At 55.3% G+C, this 18,948-nt stretch overlaps 1 protein-coding gene across 6 annotated transcripts in view; it reads left to right on the plus strand.

Moving 5' to 3' along the window:
* Positions 1–18,770, plus strand: part of SPTBN4 (spectrin beta, non-erythrocytic 4) — a 73,213-nt gene extending 54,443 nt beyond the window's left edge. For 4 of the 6 annotated variants that reach the window (XM_036094986.2, XM_078063439.1, XM_078063442.1 and 1 more), the window contains 16 exons: positions 1,451–1,675; positions 2,640–2,729; positions 5,086–5,364; positions 5,457–5,587; positions 6,453–6,657; positions 7,057–7,437; positions 8,391–8,635; positions 10,970–11,108; positions 11,206–11,290; positions 11,642–11,838; positions 12,392–13,011; positions 14,014–14,083; positions 14,673–14,965; positions 16,139–16,312; positions 16,459–16,501; positions 17,715–18,770. In XM_036094986.2, coding sequence (XP_035950879.2) covers positions 1,451–1,675; positions 2,640–2,729; positions 5,086–5,364; positions 5,457–5,587; positions 6,453–6,657; positions 7,057–7,437; positions 8,391–8,635; positions 10,970–11,108; positions 11,206–11,290; positions 11,642–11,838; positions 12,392–13,011; positions 14,014–14,083; positions 14,673–14,965; positions 16,139–16,312; positions 16,459–16,501; positions 17,715–17,873 — 3,336 coding nt within the window. In that variant the 3' untranslated portion in view covers positions 17,874–18,770. The remainder of the gene's footprint in view (positions 1–1,450; positions 1,676–2,639; positions 2,730–5,085; positions 5,365–5,456; positions 5,588–6,452; positions 6,658–7,056; positions 7,438–8,390; positions 8,636–10,969; positions 11,109–11,205; positions 11,291–11,641; positions 11,839–12,391; positions 13,012–14,013; positions 14,084–14,672; positions 14,966–16,138; positions 16,313–16,458; positions 16,502–17,714) is intronic. The other 2 variants (XR_013444353.1, XM_078063440.1) reach the window with 2 other exon arrangements.
* The last annotated feature ends 178 nt before the right edge of the window (positions 18,771–18,948 follow it).

Consider the following 18,948-nt stretch of genomic DNA (forward strand, 5'->3'; position numbering starts at 1 on the left):
GCTGGGTCAAAGCATATGAACTTTTTTGCATTTTGATAGGATCTGCCAAATTGCCTTCCAAAAAGGCTCTGCTAATTTACACCACCACCGGCCGACAGCGGCTGAATGTACCCATCTTGCATCTTTGCCAATAATAAATATTATCCGTCTTTTACATGGTTGCCAATCTGGTGAATAAGAAAGGGTACCTTGTTTTAATTTGTATTTTCCTGCTGATTAGTGGGACTAGGCATCTCTTCCATGTGCTTACTTTTATTTCTGTGTGTTGCCTGTTCACTCAGAGAGGTACCTGTTCACATGGGGGCAGTCTTTTTCTTTGCCAGTGACATTCATTTGTGCATTGATCAAATCACAACCGAAGACCTATTACATGCCAGACACTGTTCTAGGCGCTCAGGAATACAGAGGTCAACTGACACAAACCCTGCCCTCATGAAGCTCCCACTCCAGAAGCAGGAGACCAATAAAAAAGCCACAAGTAAAGACAGTATTGGCTGATGGTGGTAAGTGGAGACAGAGGAAGCAGGATAAAGGAAATTCTTTGATTGTCAAAGAAACTAGCTCCTTGTTCTAATAATATGTGTTATGTTAAATATTTTTTTCAGGCTGTCATCTGCCTTCTAAATACATCTAGAAATTTTGGTTGATGCAAAAAAAGTATTTTATGTGGCCAAATTTATAAATCTTTCCCTTTATGATTTTTTTTTCTTGGAAAGATTTTCTCCATCCTAAGATTATAAAAGCATTTGCCCAGGTTTTCTTCTGTGCCTTATGGATTTACTTATTCCATTTAAGTCTTTAATCCATCTGGAATTGTTTTCAGCATAAAGAGCAAGGAAGGGATCCAGCTAAATTGGTTAGCCAGTTGGCCCATGACCACTCGTTGAATAATCCATCTTTTCCTTGGGGATTTGAAATGGCATCTATAAAATGTATGAATTCTCCAGTGTATTTGGGTCTGCTTTTGCACTTTCTGTCTGTCCCTATGGCATACCAACTATTTAAATCACTATAACTTTATATTTATGACATTTGGAAAGGTTGGCTCTTTGGACAAATTACCTAACTTCTCTGGGCCTCAGTTTCCACCTCTGTAAAAGGGGGATATCACCAAATTTGAAGGGTGGTTCTGAGAATGAATGAATGAATGGGCCGCTTTAGCTCAGGGGGCCAGGTCAGCCTCTTTTAGAAGGTAATGTTTGAGCTGAAATCTAATTGACAAGGAAGAGCATGCCTGTTAGAGGGAATAACAAAGGCAAAGGCCCTGAGGCAGGAACTAGTTTAGTGTGTGGCGGTTATCAGTGAGGAGCCTAGCGCTTCCGGAGGGGATTGAGCAGGGGCCGAGTGAACCCCTTGCGGAGGGGTTTGGCTGTCACCATAAAGGTACTGGGGAGCCACAGCGGGTTGGGAGGGAGGGTGGAGCCTGTTGACTCTGCCCCTGTCCCCACAGTCGATGGAGTCGCAGGTGGAGGAGTGGTACCGCGAGGTGGGAGAGTTGCAGGCGCAGACCGCCGCCCTGCCACTGGAGCCGGCCAGCAAGGAGCTGGTGGGCGAGCGGCAGAACGCGGTGGGCGAGCGCCTGGTGCGCCTGCTCGAGCCGTTGCAGGAGCGCCGCCGCCTGCTGCTCGCCTCTAAGGAGCTGCACCAGGTGGCGCACGACCTCGACGACGAGCTGGTGAGGACCGGCGCGGGGACTGGGGCGGGGCCGGGGTAACGGGGAGGAGATGGTTGCGCGGCTGGGGCGGGATGGGAGGCCACGGGAGAGCCTGCGGGCCGGCGGGGGCGTGGAGGTTGGGAGTGGGGGCGGGCCGTGGGACCTTGGCGAGTTCAAGGGCGGAGCTGGCTGGCAGACCTTCCCACTGACCTGCTGCTAGACTCAGTCATCCAGTCCTTCCCTTACTCATTCACTCGTTCACTTATCCACTCATTCATTCCTTCGCTTTTTCGCATTTACTCACTTTCATTCATTCATTGATTTATTCATGAAGCCATTTAGTTATTCATTGACTCATCTTTATTCCTTCCTCCACTGATTTATTGCTATTCATTTATTCACTCGCCCCTCATTCATTCATTTCCTAATCCAGTCACTCGCTTCCTGATTTGCTCATTCATTCTTTCACTCACTGATTTGCTCATTCGCTTGATCCTTATGGGCCTAGCTCTGTACTTGGATGATGCTGGGGTCACAGGGGGGACCAAGACAGACCCCATTCCTGCCCATAGAGGGCTCAAGAGTCCAAAGGGGAAAGAGTCCAGGGGGATTAGGGCTGTGATGAGGGAGTTTAGGAGGCTGTGGGAGCTCAGAGGAGGCAACTGGCCAAGGTCCAAAGTCAGGGAGGGTTTCCTGGAGAAGGGGATGTCTTGAGTTGGGACATGAAGGAAGAGTCCCCGTGATCCTGCTGAGGGAATTGCAGGACGCAAGACCTGCCCGTGCCAAGGACAGAGGTAAGTAAGCCTGAACCTGGCTTGAGTGCAGACAGCAAAACAGCGCAGCGAGAGAGGAGGCTGAAGAGAGGTGACCAGGATCTTTGGTGAGGAAGGGTCTTAGATGCTATGAAGGTGGCTTACAGTTTAATTGGGATGCAGGGGTCCTTGGGTGCATTCTCCCCTTGACTTGCTCCCTGCATCCTCCCCAGGCATGGGTCCAGGAGCGACTGCCACTGGCCATGCAGACGGAGCGAGGCAGTGGTTTGCAGGCTGTCCAGCAGTACATCAAAAAGAACCAGGTGAGCAGAGCTAGGGTGAGGATGTGGGGTAGGACACATTTGGAAACACGTGTGAGAAAACAGCTCAAAGTGGTTAAAGCCAAAATTTGTTGGCTGTTGTGATTGAGAAGAGTGTGGACAGCAGGTATAGATGCATCCAGGTACTTCCATGATGTCATGAATCTCACAACTCCATTGTGTGTGTGTGCGTGTGTGTGTGTGTTTGTGTGTTTCTGTGTTAACTTTGTTCTCAGGCCAACTCTCTCCTCTCCTGATGGTAAAAGACCTCCAACAGATTCAAGTGTACATCCCACTTGAGAGAAGAGAATTTCTCTTTCTCAATAATTTCAGCAAGTCCCAGGGATAACTCTTATTGGCTCAGCTTGAATCACGTGCCCATCCCTAACTAATCATGGTGGCCAGGGGTTTAAACTGTTCTGTTGGCCTGGTCTGGACTCAGGGACCACTATTGGAACCTGCAGATGGAGTCAGCCTTCACTTAATTACATGGGCTGAGAAGGGAGACAAGGGGGTTCCCCAGAGGAAAGTCAGGGTGCCATGAGTAACAGTAAGGAGAATGGTTTATTGGACAAGGAAAAAGAAAAGCAACAACAAGTAGGAACTCAAAGCACCCATAGGGAGAAAGGACAGAGATGATCAGTGAAAGAGCGCAGACTCCTAATGGTGTCCACTCTACTCATGGTGGGGGAGCTCTTGAGCCCCTAAGATCTCTGGATCTCTGTTCACCTCCTGGGCCTCAGTTCCACATCTAAACAAGTAGAGCTGCTCTAGAGCAGTGGTTTTCAAATCACTTAGCAGAGGAACTTTCTGGACAAAGCAACTCCTTCACCGAAGCCCAGTGTAAGACACATGAGAGAGGAATACTACTACTACTACTAATTACACGTTGATTGAAGACTTACTGTGTGCCAGGTACGGTCATAGGAGGTTGTACTTAGGCTTTTTAAATTTAATCCCCACAATAACCCTATCAGATGGGTATTCTCATTACTCCCCTTTACCAAAAAATATGAGTTGGGAGAATGGGCACTGAAGGCTTTCGCTTTTCTATTCTGATGAAAACACTCTTGGCTGTATTTTTTAAAATTTTATGTATTTATTTGAGAGAGAGAGTGCATGCGCATGCGCACGAGCAGGGGGGGCAGAGAGGGGCAGAAGGAGAGGGACAAGCAGACTCCGCGCTGAGTATGGACTTGATCCCAGGACCCTGAGGTCATGACCTGAGCGGAAGGCAGACGCTTAACAGACTGAGCCACCCAGGCACACCAGAAAACACTCTTGACTGTTGACAGTGTTGGGGACAAGTAGAACTGGCCCATCCTTTTCACGGTTGAGGGAAGCAATCAAGTGCACGTCATGCTTAACCCTGGGGGAGCTCCACTGTGCATGCGCAGGAGCACTGGATGCCCCGGATGGCCTGGAGCCAGAAGAGTAACAGCAGTTACTGTATTATATATTATATTGTATTATATAATATATATATTATAATATATATAACTATTATATAATACAGTTACTGTATTATAGTATTGACTGAGCACTTACTACGTGCCGGGCACAGTTCTGAGTGCTCCAGGCTACAACAGCCCCACGAGGTGGACATTAAGCACGCCACCCCCAGCCATGGGAAGTTGGCAAGTTCCCCAACCTCTCCGTGCCTCAGTTTCCCCGTCTGTAAAGTGAGACAGAGAACTGGAGTTGCAGTGAGGACTGGATGAGTGGCCACATCCTGCAAAGCCCTTGCTTAGCCAAGTGCCTGGCAGGTGGCAGGCGCTCAGGGTCACCTATCATCACCTCCATTTGCAAGTCGAGGAAACTGAGGCACAGGAGAAGCTAAGTAAGGTGTGCACCAACTACAGAGCTGGTTGAGGGAACCCTCGGGGCTGATGGAAGTGTTCCATATCCTGCCCTGGATACGCGGTGTACCCACGTGTAAATATGTTGACCTGTACCCGGAAGATGTGCACACCTCACTGCACGTGAGTTCTACACCCACTGCCCCTAGCAGCCTGATTCTCAGCCTGTTTCGGCCATTAGGGGGTATCTTACACCACCAGGCGTCTTGGTTGAGAGTACAGTGTCGGGAGCGTGTGTCCTGTGTGGCCCCTTTACTAACTGCTTGTTCTCCGGCGATGAACTGCGCCTCTCGGTGCCCGTTTTCCCACCGGCAACATGGGGTTGTGAGTGAGCGAGGAACGGCAAACTGCCTAAGCGGTGCCTAAGGTGGGGGGGGGGGGGCGATCTGCAGTGGCTTCTGATTACCTCGGTGGGCTGTGCGAGTCTCCGAGGCGCCCGCGGCCCCCCGCCGGGCCTTGGAGCGCCCCTCTCCACCCCCACCCCCACCTCCCGCCCCCAGGGCCTGCGGCGGGAGATCCAGGCGCACGGGCCGCGGCTGGAGGAGGTGCTGGAGCGCGCGGGCGCGCTGGCATCGCTGCGCAGCCCGGAGGCGGAGGCCGTGCGCCACGGCCAGGAGCAGCTGCAGGGCGCTTGGGCCGGACTGCGGGAGGCGGCCGAGCGGCGGCAGCAGGTGCTGGACGCCGCCTTCCAGGTGGAGCAGTACTACTTCGACGTGGCCGAGGTGGAGGCGTGGCTGGGCGAGCAGGAGCTGCTCATGATGAGTGAGGACAAGGGCAAGGTGCGCCCGGGCCAGGGGGTGTGGGGGGCCGGGGGGCGCTGGAACCCGGGGCCGGCCGCTGCCGCCTCATCGCGGGCGCCGTGTGCCCCCAGGACGAACAGAGCACCCTGCAGCTGCTCAAGAAGCACCTGCAGCTGGAGCAGGGCGTGGAGAACTACGAGGAAAGCATCGCACAGCTGTCGCGCCAGTGCCGGGCGCTGTTGGAGATGGGGCACCCGGACAGGTGGGCGGGAGGGGGGTGGTGGGATTGGGGCCGGGGGGCGGGGCCAGTTCTTAAGGAATGATCCGGAAGGATCTGAAGCTTCACTATTGGAAATTGGGACACAGCCCGAATTGGACATTGGGGTGGGAGGGGCGCTCACTGCCAAGAGCTGGAGCCTTGGGATTTCAGCATGTGGGTGGGGCGGCGAATGGAGGGGCAGTGCCCAGGGATGGTTGAGAAGGTGGGTCCAGGGGTATTGGGATTTCAGTGTAGGGGTGGGAGGTGATGTCTCAGACTGAGGAGAGAAGGAAGAGCTCAGGATAGGGAAGGGTCCTCTTCCTACCCAGTGTCTGGGAGGACAGAAAAGCTCGGAGTGCTGTGATTGGGCATAGCCTGATACCTCCTGGGTGGCCAGGCATGGGGCCTCCCTGAGGCCAGGAGTAGGGGCCATATCTGGGAGTCCTGGGCTAGGGGTGAGACCTGAGAGAGGGCACAGGGCTAGACCTCTGTCCTCCAGAGCCAGGAGATGGCCTGGAGGTGAGGTGGGTTGGCTGGGGACCCAAGTAGGGAGTCAGCAGCCCCACACAGGTCCCTGGAGGGGCAGGGAGAGGGACCACAGAGAGGCTGGGGGAAGAGGGAGCAGTGAACTTGTCAAGCTTAGGAAAGCAAAGTTTTTCCCGGAGTGCTCAGCTGCAAGTATTGGGTTCACTGAATCCAAGCCTTGCAGAAAACAGAGGCCCCCGCGAAGGAGTCTGAGCAGATACTACTCCGGCTGAAGGTTCAGAGGACACACAGCCTTGCCCCGAGAGGGGGGTGTCAGGGGGTCACAGCTCTGTCCTGGAAGTCTCAGGGGGCTCTGCCCCTGCCCCTCCCTGTCCCCCATCAGCGAGCAGATCAGCCGGCGGCAGTCTCAAGTGGACCGTCTGTACGTGGCGCTCAAAGAACTGGGGGAGGAGCGCAGGGTGGGCCTGGAGCAGCAGTACTGGCTCTACCAGCTCAGCCGCCAGGTGGATGAGCTCGAGCACTGGATCGCCGAGAAGGAGGTGGTGGCTGGCTCGCCTGAGCTCGGCCAAGACTTCGAGCACGTCACGGTGAGCATCATTAGTAATAATATTGGTACCGGTGACTACTGTGTATGCTACTAAGGTTGTCCGGGCCTCAGTTTCCCTAGCTGTAACGTGAGGATAATAACAGCCCCCACCGCCTGGCTCTTTTGTGAGCCCAAAGATTCGCCCTAGCGTAAAGCGCTTAGGACAATACTCAGCACACACAGTGCCTAACAGAGGAAGGGTTAGTTACTATCATCTGGTTGTTTTCTCGTTGTTGCTGTTATTGCTACAGAGTAAGTGCTCCTGAAGGGTTAGGTATTACTTTTCATCATGACGGTCATCGCCAGCATGATTATTATTACTCTTACCTGCTACAAGATGGTGGACTGGAGGGGACTTGTGTGCGCAGGACCTTTGCCCATGCCGTATTCCCGGGGACAGGTGCTGCAGGAGAAATTCTCAGAGTTCGCCAATGAGACGGGCACCGCAGGGCGGGAGCGGCTGGCGGCCGTGAACCAGATGGTGGATGAGCTGATCGAGTGCGGCCACACGGCGGCGGCCACCATGGCCGAGTGGAAGGACGGGCTGAACGAGGCCTGGGCTGAGCTGCTGGAGCTTATGGGCACTCGGGCCCAGCTGCTGGCTGCCTCTCGGGAGCTGCATAAGTTCTTCAGCGACGCCCGAGAGCTTCAGGGACAGATCGAGGAGAAGCGGAGGCGACTGCCCCGCCTGACCGCCCCGCCTGAGCCGAGACCCAGTGCCAGTTCCATGCAGCGGACCCTGCGCGCCTTTGAGCATGACCTGCAGCTCCTCGTGTCCCAGGTGGGCAGGTGGGAGGGCCTGGACGGCGTGGCCAAGGGGTGTTGGGCAGCAGAGCAGGCAAAGATCTGGCTGTAGAGCGCATGGAAATTAGACGTGGAGCAGGTGAAAACAGACCAGGGAACAGGCAGAAGCGAGATGATGGGGCAGGTAGAAAACCCACTGATTGCATGGTGCCTAGAAGTCAGACAGTGTCCGGAAAAGGTGGCGGAGTATGTCTGATAGAAATGAGACAGTGTTTCCAGTGGAGACTGGGCAGGGGTTCTCCTAGAAACTGTGAAGGGAATCTTACCCAAACCCAGATGGAGAGCCTAAAGGAAATTTCAGAGGCTTCAGAGAAATTTGGCGGTGAGGCAGATAGAAATTAGACAGCAGGTCTCTGATGGAAATCATATGACTTTCCTGCAAGAAATTTGATGGGGGTGGAATGTAATGGACACGGCAACAGAGCTAATAGAAATCAGGCTGTGGATCTGACAGGAATTGGGAGGCGGATCTGAGAAATCAGATGGAAATGAGGCTGTGGGAGTAATAGAACTCCCACGGCCGAGGGAAATTGGGCTTCCGGTCCAGCGGACGGCAGAAACAGGACAGTCATCTTTATGTGAACCATCCAGATGACTGTTAGGAATCAGGCAGAGAGATTGATAGTGATTAGGTGGTGGATCTGATAGAAAGAGGGCGGTCACTCCAAAAGAAATCAGGCGGTTGAACCAGTAGAGAGTGAGCAGTGGGTCTGCTAGAACTCACGTGGCAGAACCAATAGAAATTGAGCAGGAGACCCAATAGGAACTGAGTAGCCATTCTGAAGGAAATTGGGCGGTAGGTAGCAATAAGAGGGACACAGTTGTGGGATCATGAGGGTGCGGGCTCCTGGCACCCAGCCAGCTGATGGAAGGAGGGCAGAGCCTGGACTCCATGGAGGGCCCCAGGGTTGGACCTGGCATCCCCCGCAGGTGCGGCAGCTCCAGGAGGGGGCAGCCCAGCTGCGGACGGTGTATGCCGGGGAGCACGCAGAGGCCATTGCCAGCCGGGAGCAGGAGGTGCTGCAGGGCTGGAAGGAACTGCTGACCGCCTGTGAGGACGCCCGCCTGCATGTCAGCTCCACGGCCGATGCCCTGCGATTCCACAGCCAGGCCCGTGACCTGCTCTCCTGGATGGATGGCATCGCCAGCCAGATCGGGGCAGCCGACAAGCCCAGGTGCCGCTCCTCCCGCCTCGAGCTTCCTACCTGCCGCCTCCAGCCCATCAGCTGCCCCCTTCCCATGACAAATCACAATAGCCAATACCTGGGTGGCACCTAGCTGGCAGGCACTGTACTAAATGCTTCATGTGTATTAGGACCCCTTGTCAGGCCTGGCCTTGGCAACTCAGAGCGCAGGGCATCCTCCTGCCTTCTGGTCTTCCCAGTTGCCCACCACTGCCCTCCTCGTGGGATGGGCTGCAGCCAGGATAGGGACAGCGACGTGTGGGACTGTATTTGTGGCTTAACCTAGTGGGTAGTGGGCACTGATGAAGTGATGGTGAGTTGGGTAAAGTTTTGGGGGAAAGGTTTTCCAGGTGGAGGGATCAGCAAGTGCAAAGACCCTGAGGTAGATTGTGGTCATGTGTGTTTGAGGAAGAGCCAGACCATCATTATGGCTGGACGGAGTGAGTGAGGTGGGGGAGTTAGCGGAAGGTCACTCCAGATGCCCTGTGGCAAAGAGTAAGGAGAGCAAAGGGTAGAAATAGGTGGACCAGGAGGCCGCTGCTATATCCAGGTGAGAGGTGGGGGTGGCTTGGTCTAGTGTGATGGTTGTAGAGACGGGGAGAAGTGATTTATTTTAGGGATTAACATCTTTTCATTACGAAAAATTTCAAATATACCCAGAAGTAGCAGTAACAGTTAGTGACCCCCCCATGTGGAGAGTAAACAGCCATCAACATCTGGCCCATCCTCTTTCATCTGTATGCTCCCCGCTTCCCGACTCCCCCACCACCCCTTGCTGAGTTCTTTTTTTTTTTTTTTAAGATTTTATTTATTTATTTGACAGAGAGAGACACAGCAAGAGAGGGAACACAAGCAGGGGGAGTGGGAGAGGGAGAAGCAGGCTTCCCGCAGAGCAGGGAGCCGGATGTGGGGCTCGATCCCAGGACCCTGGGATCATGACCTGAGCCGAAGGCAGGCGCTTAATGACTGAGCCACCCAGGCACCCCTCACTGAGTTCTTTTATTTTATTTTATTTTTTAAAGATATTTATTTGAGAGAGAGAGAGAGAAAGAGAGAGAGCATGAGAGGGGGTAGGGTCAGAGGGAGAAGCAGACTCCTCGCTGAGCAGGGAGCCTGATGTGGGACTCGATCCCGGGACTCCATGATCATGACCTGAGCTGAAGGCAGTCGCTTAACCAACTGAGCCACCCAAGCACCCCTCACTGAGTTCTTTTAAAACAAAATCTCAGGTTTCACATCATTTTGCAGGGTGTTTTAAAGTTATAAATGTCCAGTGTGACTGATGGATTAGCTTCAGGGGCTGAGAGAAAAAAAAAAGAGGAATTATGGATGAATAATGGGTGAATTTACTGAGATGGAGAACTTCAGGGGAGGGCACTTTTAGGAAATAGGAGAGAATCAGAGAGATCATTCTAGACATACCAAGTCTTAGGTAGGCATCATTATAAGGTGGGACCTTCAGAAATAAGTTTGGACCAAAGGAAAAGAAAAAAGTTTGGGCATATTAGGTCTTATAAAGTGATACTTGCTGACTAGTGGGACCTTCAGAAATTTGGGATTTGTTTCGGACATATGATAGCTGAGAACAGTCCAATGGTTATATAATGCAAGCCATAAATGTGAGCCACATACAGAATTTAAGATTTTCTTGTAACAGCATCAAAAAAAGTACAAAGAAGCACGTGAAAATTAATTTTAGTAATTCATTTTGTTTAACCCTGTATGCCCCAAATATTATCACTTCAACATGTAGTCAAAATTAAAATTACTGAGGGGCGCCTGGCCGGCTCAGTCAGTAGAGCGTGTGACTCTTGATCTTGGAGTCATGAGTTCAAGCCCCACGTTGGGGGTAGAGTTTACTTTTAAAAAGTTTTTTAAATATTTTTTAAAAATAAAAGTTATCAAGATATTTTACCGTCCTCAAAATATGGTGTGCACTTTACATTTCCACACTAGTTCAAGACTAGCCACATTTCAAGTGCTGCGTTGCTTACCCATGTCTCGTGGCTACCTACCATTTGGATAGCACAGACGTAGAATGTTCAGATCACTGACTAGTGGAGCCTTCAGAGGTATGGCTTTAAAAAAAATTAGGAAAAAAAATGGACCTTGAAATCTGAGGCTAGAATCATCAAAGTGTGACATTCTAGTACCTTGGAAAAAGTTGGAATCACTGAGTCAGTGAAGAAACTTGGGCCCTCAGAGCCTGGTCTGAGAAGGTGGGTGTCATGTCCCAAGATGCTCAGGGATTGGGGCTCCTCGGGAGTTGCATCTGTCAGGGCGGCTACCTGAGACTCAGATTCCCACCCCCGGCCACCACCGTAGGGACGTGTCGTCAGTAGAGGTGCTCATGAACTACCACCAGGGCCTGAAGACGGAGCTGGAGGCCCGGGTGCCCGAGCTGACAGCCTGCCAGGAGCTGGGGCGCTCTCTGCTGCTCAACAAGAGTGCCATGGCTGATGAGGTGGGAAGGGGCACCGCCGGGGGTCCCCCTCTGCCCTCCGTGCCCATTGTGGTGGGAGCCGCCCTTGACGCCTTTCCTACCCGTGCGCCACTCCCAGATCCAGGCACAGCTGGACAGGCTGGGAACCAGGAAGGAAGAGGTGTCAGACAAGTGGGACCGCCATTGGGAATGGCTGCAGCAGAGTGAGTGGGGGCCCAGACACATGGGGCTCAAGGGCACAGGGAAGCGCTCCCGCGTGTTTAGAAAGCCCGGAGGGTGACGCAGCATGCAGGTGCCCTGCAGCAAACATGAAGGCCTGGGAGGGTGGACAGGAGGACTGCCTTGCCATTGAATCCCTGGTGGCAGACGCCTGGGGGAGAAGCCGGTGCCCTCAGAGATACGCCCAGCCCCCCTCAGTCCTGCAGAGCCCAGAGTGGTCAGGGCTGGGAGACAGGAAGCCGGAGGGTGTGGAGGGCCAGAGAAAACAGCCAGCGCCCTGTGAAGGGCCCGCAGGTGCCGCCCCCATCACTCTTACCCCCAGTGTCTCCCCTCAGTGCTGGAGGTGCACCAGTTTGCCCAGGAGGCCGTGGTGGCCGATGCCTGGCTGACCGCCCAAGAGCCGGTCCTGCAGAGCCGGGAGCTGGGCAGCAGCGTGGACGAGGTGGAGCAGCTTATCCGGAGACACGAGGCCTTCCGCAAAGCGGCTGCCGCCTGGGAAGAAAGGTTCAGCTCCCTGCGGCGCCTGACCACGGTCAGCACCCCAGACCCTGCCCCAGCCACCCCCACACCCAACCCTCTGTGTGAGACAGACAGACTCAGCACTGTGTTGAGACTGATCCTTACTGGGTTCCCAGTCCAGTGGGGGAAAGGGGAACAGCCCTGTCACCAGACAGTGACAGCCCAGGGCTAGGATGAGGGAAACACAAGGGGCTGTGGGGGAGCCCAGAAGCGCTTGTCCTGGCTTAGGGGGCTCTGACTTGAAGAATGAGGAGAGAGGAGACTTGAAGAATGAGGAGAGAGGTCCTGGGTTGGGGGGGACATTCAGGAAGGAGGCAATGGGGGTCAGAAAGGCACCTAGAGAAAGTGATGATTTAGCCTATTCTTAAAAGAACACTAAATGCCAAGGAAAATAGGAATTAAGTTTCCAGCAGGGAAAAGCATGGGCTCAGGCCTGCACAACCTTGCTTTTTCAATAATAGAAACTACTAAACTGAGCGGGGGAGGCAGACGACCCAGAGGCGTCTTCCCAGACCACCCCCCCACACACACGCCCCTCTACCTGACCCTGGCCCCTCCGTTCCCAGATAGAGAAACTCAAGGCGGAACAGAGCAAGCAGCCCCCCACCCCCCTGCTGGGGCGCAAGTTCTTTGGAGACCCCACGGAACTGGCGGCCAAGGCAGCGCCCCTCCTGCGGCCAGGGGGCTATGAGAGGGGCTTGGAGCCCCTGGCTCGCCGGGCCTCGGACACACTGTCGGCGGAGGTGCGGACCCGGGTGGGGTACGTGCGCCAGGAGCTCAAGCCCGAGCGCCTCCAGCCGCGCATCGACCGGCTGCCGGAGATCCCGGGGAGGGTGGAGCCCCCGGCCCCGCCGGCCGCACCAGAGGATGCGGCGGAGACCCCCGGGGCCCTCGCGGCAGCGGAGCAAGTCCGGCCGCGGCCGGAGCGCCAGGAGTCAGCTGACCGCACGGAGGAGCTGCCCAGGAGGCGGCGACCGGAGCGGCAGGAATCGGCCGATCAATCCGAGGAGGCTGCGCGGAGGCGGCGGGCAGAGCGGCAGGAGTCTGCGGAGCACGAGGCGGCACATAGCCTCACCCTGGGCCGCTACGAGCAGATGGAGCGGCGGCGCGAGCGGCGGGAGCGGCGGTTGGAGAGGCAGGAGTCCAGCGAACAGGAGACGCCGACCAGAGGAGAGCTGGCCAAGGGGTGAGGCCCCCGTGTGCCCGGGGAGTGAGGGAAAGGGGACGCAAAGAGTTCCTGGAGCCACACAGGCCCAGTGGGGAGGGCGTCCAGGGCTCAGAACTGCTTAAGATACTGTCCTGGTACCCGTTTTGCAGAGGGGTAAGCTGGGGCTGAAAGAGGTTAGGAGAGGTACCTCTTGTCCCACAGCTAGGTGGCCTGGGCAGGAATTTTGTCCCCTCTGCCTCGCAGTTTCTCTACTGGGCTAGTGGTGGAACCATCTTCTCCCTGATCAGATGTAAGACCCTTTATCGCAGTCTCAACCTTATAAACAGGAGGCTTCTGTCATCTCCATTTTGTGGATGGGGACCCTAAGGCTCAGAAAGGGCAAATCACTCAGTTTGGATGAAGCAGGACTGGAACCCAGGCCTTGCAGACCTCAGTGTTAACCAGAGTGTGAGGAGCAGATTGATCCAATCAGCTGCATCCCCAGAAAGAGGCCTTTGTTCAAATAGGTTTGGAGACAATGACTTCTTGACTCCTTTTTAATTTTGTGTATCATGAACAGTTGCTGAGTCCCCATTCATGTGTGGTTTGTGCTAGGGACAGCAGTGACCAAACCAGCCTCAGCCCTGCTTTCATGGAGATCACAGTCCAGCGGGGGAAACAGACTTGTCACTTGATAGTGACGACCCAGAATGATCAGGGCCGGGATAGGGCAAGTCCAGGGGGTTTGGGAGCTCAGGGGGTGGGTGGAAAAAGGCAGTATAATGTTCAAAGGCTTGAAGGCACCAGTCTGCATTTTTCTCCGGTTAAAACTCAAAGGAAAGGTTCTGTCCTCCATTCAGCAGACATGTCATGTCCCAAGTACCTATGGTGTGTAAGGCATGCATCTCAGAAAGGCAACTGCAGAAGTGGACAGGGACCTGACATCTCAGGCTAAGAGGTGGAGGCTCCTCCAGCCAACCAGGCTGGTCCCTGGGAGAGGGCACCCCAGTTCCATTGGGTCTTTCGGCCTCCCCCTCCCAGGAAGGCCACCCTGGCTGACATTGTGGAGCAGCTGCAGGAGAAAGAAGCAGGCCCAGGGCTCCCTGTTGGGGTAAGTTGAGCCTCAGAATGGGTGGGGGTATGGGAACCCTCTCCTCAGGAGCAGGAACCAGGACCCAGAAACACCAATGCCTAGCCCTGCTTCCCCCGGATCTGAACCCTGTAGAGATTCTCAGGGGATGCTGGAGAGGTCCCCCAGATGCCTCCCACAATCTGAAAATTTCTCCTTTAGAAAGATAAGGCCACCAGCCTAAGGAGATTCCTACCCCCTCTACACACAGACTCCACACTCTTCCCACATCTGTCCTGGGGTCTCAGATATCCTCACAGACAGACACACACACACACACAGAAGTCCCAGATTCCTCCTACAACAGCTCGGACACCAACCTGCCTGCACCCCCACCTCCATAGAGCTAGCGCTTTCCTCCCCAAGATCGAGAGCGATTCCAAACCTAGGAATCCTGACAGTCTCACTCCCAACACCGATGGGGCCCCTAAAAGTTAAGCCTCCAGCCCTGAGGTCCTCCCATACTCGCCTCCAAGACAGATGGGACCCCCAGACCCGTGAGTCCCCCAGACAGATGGCCCCAACAGCCCCCCTATGGACAGCACCCCTCTCCCCCCCTCCCTTCACACAGCCGTCGCTGCCTCAGCCTCGCGAGCTTCCCCCAGGCCGCCTGCCCAACGGGCTTGAGCCGCCCGAGCGGACACCTCGGCCGGACCGGCCGCGGGCGCGGGACCGGCCCAAGCCGCGACGGCGGCCGCGGCCCAGAGAGGGTGGTGAGGGCGGGGGAAGCCGGCGCTCGCGCTCCGCCCCGGCCCAGGGCGGCTCCGCCCCCGCGCCTCCGCCACCGCCCACTCACACAGTGCAGCACGAGGGCTTCCTGCTGCGCAAGCGCGAGCTCGACGCTAACCGCAAGTCGTCCAACCGGTGAGCGTGTGGGCGGGGTTTTGGAAGGCGGGTCCCAAGCTCAGAGTATCCAATAAGTGAATAGATGGGGCCTGAGGAGGGGGGGTGGTACTAAATTTCAGGGACTCCAACGGGTGGCGGGAGTAGGCGGGGCCTGAAGAGGGGCGGGGTTTAACGTCAAAGACTCAAATCTGTAAACTGGAGGAGCGGGACCTAGACTTAGTGTGTCCAATGGGCGAGGGGGTGGCGCTTAGGTGGGAGCCGGATCGTAAGAAAATGTTCCGAGTGCAAATAAGTTGCAAATCCAAACTCATAGCAATCAGTTCAGGAGTTAACTAGAGCTAAGAGCCAGTTGGACATGGGGTCCGGTCTACAGGGTTCCAGTGGCTCGTGAGGTGGAGCGTGGAGAGGTCATCCAACCAATGAATGGGGTGGGTCCTCCGAGTTTCAAATTGTTGCTGGGGTGGGCGGGAGAGGTCCGAAAAAGGGCAGAGCCCGAGCCCGGAGCCCGAGGTCTGAGGTGGGGGGCACATATAGGGGTCCAAAGAGTGATGTGCTTACTCCTGGAGTGAGGCTCATGGTTGTCCAATTGGCCCAATTGGGAGGCAGAATCTGGGGAGAGGTGGAGCCAAAAAGGAAAGCGTTGGCCAATGAGCAGAGTGAGGCCTAGACCCAAGATAATATGTGAAATGGGCAAGACAGGTTGAGATTTTGCCTTGAGGCAGTCTTTCTTCCTTGCGGTGAGGCCAAGGTGGTAATAAAGGGGCACCTAGGGTGTATTTCACTCTTGAGAGACTTCTTCCTCCACTGAGGCTTTGGCTGAATGGGGAGATAGGAAGACACTGGACCAGTAGATCTCCTTTCAGGGGATTCCATGGTGGGTGGAGGGGGGGCAAGGAACATGCCCAAGCAAAGGCTTATGTAGAAGACAGCTTAAGTCTTGCCTTCAGGAAATTCAGCAAGGGGTGGGGGGATATGGAAGGGCAACCCCAGCAGGCTTGGAACCGAGAGTCTTAGATTCTCCCCTCAGCTCAGGAACAGCCATTAAGGAAGAGCACCCCAGACACAGGGCCCAACTAGGACAAAGGCCCAGAGGAAGGAAGGGTCAGGCCTTTTCAGCCATGAAGGGTGTTAATGAAGAGTTCCCAGGCAGAGTGCTGTGACTCTGCCTTGAGCCCCATATCGTCGCCCCAGGTCGTGGGTGAGCCTGTACTGCGTGCTCAGCAAGGGGGAGCTGGGCTTCTACAAGGACGCCAAGGGCCCGGCGTCTGGGGGCACACACGGCGGGGAGCCACTGCTCAGCCTGCACAAGGCCACCAGCGAGGTGGCTAGTGACTACAAGAAAAAGAAGCACGTCTTCAAGCTCCAGTGAGCCCCCCAATGGGCAAGAGGGGAGGGATCCTAGGCCCAACTTCCCCCTCCCAGCAATACCCTGCTCCCCTGGAGGCTCGTTGGTGGACGGGTGGGCCGGGCCCCTGCCCCAGATTCCCCAAGTCCTGTGTCCCCTCCTACAGGACCCAGGATGGCAGCGAGTTTTTGCTCCAGGCTAAAGATGAGGTGAGATCTGGTCCTTTCTCTCCCCTGTCCGGACCTCAAGAATTACCTGGCTAGCTGGTTCCTGGCCCAGAGCGGTGGAGCTGTGAGCCAGAAACACAAGCCAGAGTCACCAGGCTGTGATGGGAAAGCCCACTGGCGTGAGATCACAGAGGAAGTTCCTAACTCATGGGGGGGGAGGAGGGGCAGGGATCAGGAGGGCTGCCTGGAGGCCCCAGGACAACGTCCAACCTCCTTGCCTTGGCCTCTGAGATGACACTGGAAAGATAAGAGGTGGGAGTTAGCTAAAAAGGGATGATAGAGGCAGAGAGAACTGCCAAGTGCAGAGAACCAGAGGTGTGGAAACGCAAAACATTAACTGTGCTGGTGGAGGGTTCAAGGAGGAAGGATCCCAGAAAGGTTCCCAGGGGCTGGATCTCAGAGCACTGTGGGCCATTTGGAGGAGGTTGGAGTTTGTCCTGAAGGCATTGGGGAGCCATGGCAGACTTTTGAGCAAGATTGGGGGTGCTGGAGATTACAGCGATGTATAAGAAAGATCCTTTGGCAACAATGTGCAGGGTAGACTGGGGGGACGGAGAGGGGAGGTGTGGAGCCCAGGAGGCAACGAGGACAGGAACCCATGTGGGAAAGCACAAGGCTGGACCCCAGCTGGCCTGTGGGAGGAGAGGGGGTGGCTGAGGGTGAACCTTGGGACTGGGGCTAAGGGGAGGGGTCAGGGGAGGAGAAGCAGGCGTGGTGGTGGTTTAAAGAGATGTTGAAAATAATGCTTGTTATCTCATTCATCCTTACAAGAGGCTCTGGAGTAGGCCTGTATTCTCTCCATGTCTTCTTATTTTCAAAATGGGGATAAAAATAGTTTTCCATTCTAGAGTTCTTGTGAGAAGTAAGTAAGTTGATACATAGAGCCACTTCCGTGGCCTGGTGAATGTCAGTGCTCTAGAAACGTCTGCTGATGTTACTGGTTTTTTGTTGTTGTTTATCTCTGTAGTGGGAATTTGATATAATCCTATTGCATAGGATTAAGTGAACTAACCCGAAGAAGCACTTAGAACAGAGCTTGGAACATACTAAGGGCTATGTAACTGTTTGCATTATTATTATTAACCCATTTAAGATCGGGAAGCTGAACTTCAGAGGGCATTCCAATTGCAGGCTCATGTCTTACACAGCCCCTCTTCTTCCAAATCCGGACTCTGTGCCCTGTTTCTCTCTCCAGGAGGAGATGAACGGCTGGCTGGAGGCTGTGGCTGCTTCCGTGGGAGAGCACGTGGAGATCGCCCGCTGGGGACAGACACTACCCACTACGTCCTCTACAGACGAGGGCAACCCCAAGCGAGAGGCGGGGGAGCGCAGGCCCAGCGGGCGCCGGAAGTGACTTCCCAGCCCCTGGGCCTGACACACATCCCCGCCCCTTCTCTCCGCACTGTGGGCACAAAGACACTTTCTCTTCCGCAGGGGCGGGGAGCCCCTGGTTCCACCGCCACTGCGGACGCGCCAAGATGGGCACTGGAAAGGAGGGGACTTCTGCACTCCAGGAAGTGGTGGGGGGATTGCTGCCCCTATAGCCATATCTCGGCCCCTTCCTGCTCGCCACCCCACCCCAGGTGCTGGGGCTCCATTATTTTTATGCAATAACTGAGTTGGGGGGGGCGGGTAAAGGGGCCAGCTGAGCCAAGCCCCCTGCCCGGATCTCCAGATCTTGCCCCAAGAAGCTGGGGTGGTAAGGGGCGATAATTCCTGCCCCCCCTCTCCGCCCTAGGGATGGGCACGGGGCCGCTGGTGAGGTCCCCTGGACCATCCAGGGTGCTAGGGGGTGGGGAGGGGACGCCTCCTCCCCGCCTTTACCTCACTTCCAATGCTGCCTTGATCTCTGTCTGGGAAGGTGGAATGAGGGGGCCTTGGCCCCTACACTCCGCCGTCTCAGAGCCATGCGGTTAATTCCTGACTTAGTTTATTTTTGCAAAACGTCGACCTCCTCCTCCCCCGCCCCGCATCCGCGAAGGCTTTTAATGGGAGGGGCGTCAAAGCTCAAAACTGTCTTCCTCTCTCCTCCCCCCTCCAGCTGTAAATGCCACCTTGTGAGGGGAGGGGCGAGGGGAAGCCCTCCCCCCCTGCATGCTTCTGGCAGGAGCACCTCCCTAGGGAGTGGGGGAACCGGGTTGTGGGCAGCCCCCATGGCCGCCTGGAGGAGCCGCTGGGGCCCGGGGATGTGGGGCGGTGTGGCAGGCGCACACTGTATGTACCTATAATAAATCCTTTGGCTTTGACGGTCTATGCCTGTTTGTTCGCGTTTCATGGGCTGCGCCTGGGAGGATGTGTGGGGCGGGGTGGAGGGGGCGGCGCAGGTAAAGACTGTGGCTGCAGAGAACATTTAGATGTCCTCTCGGTGTGTACTAATTTCGGGATCTAAACACATGTCCCCGATGAAACACCTAGATTCCAATTTTAAA

Source organism: Halichoerus grypus, chromosome 15 (assembly GCF_964656455.1).
Source record: "Halichoerus grypus chromosome 15, mHalGry1.hap1.1, whole genome shotgun sequence".
Classification (NCBI taxonomy): Eukaryota; Metazoa; Chordata; class Mammalia; order Carnivora; family Phocidae; genus Halichoerus; species Halichoerus grypus.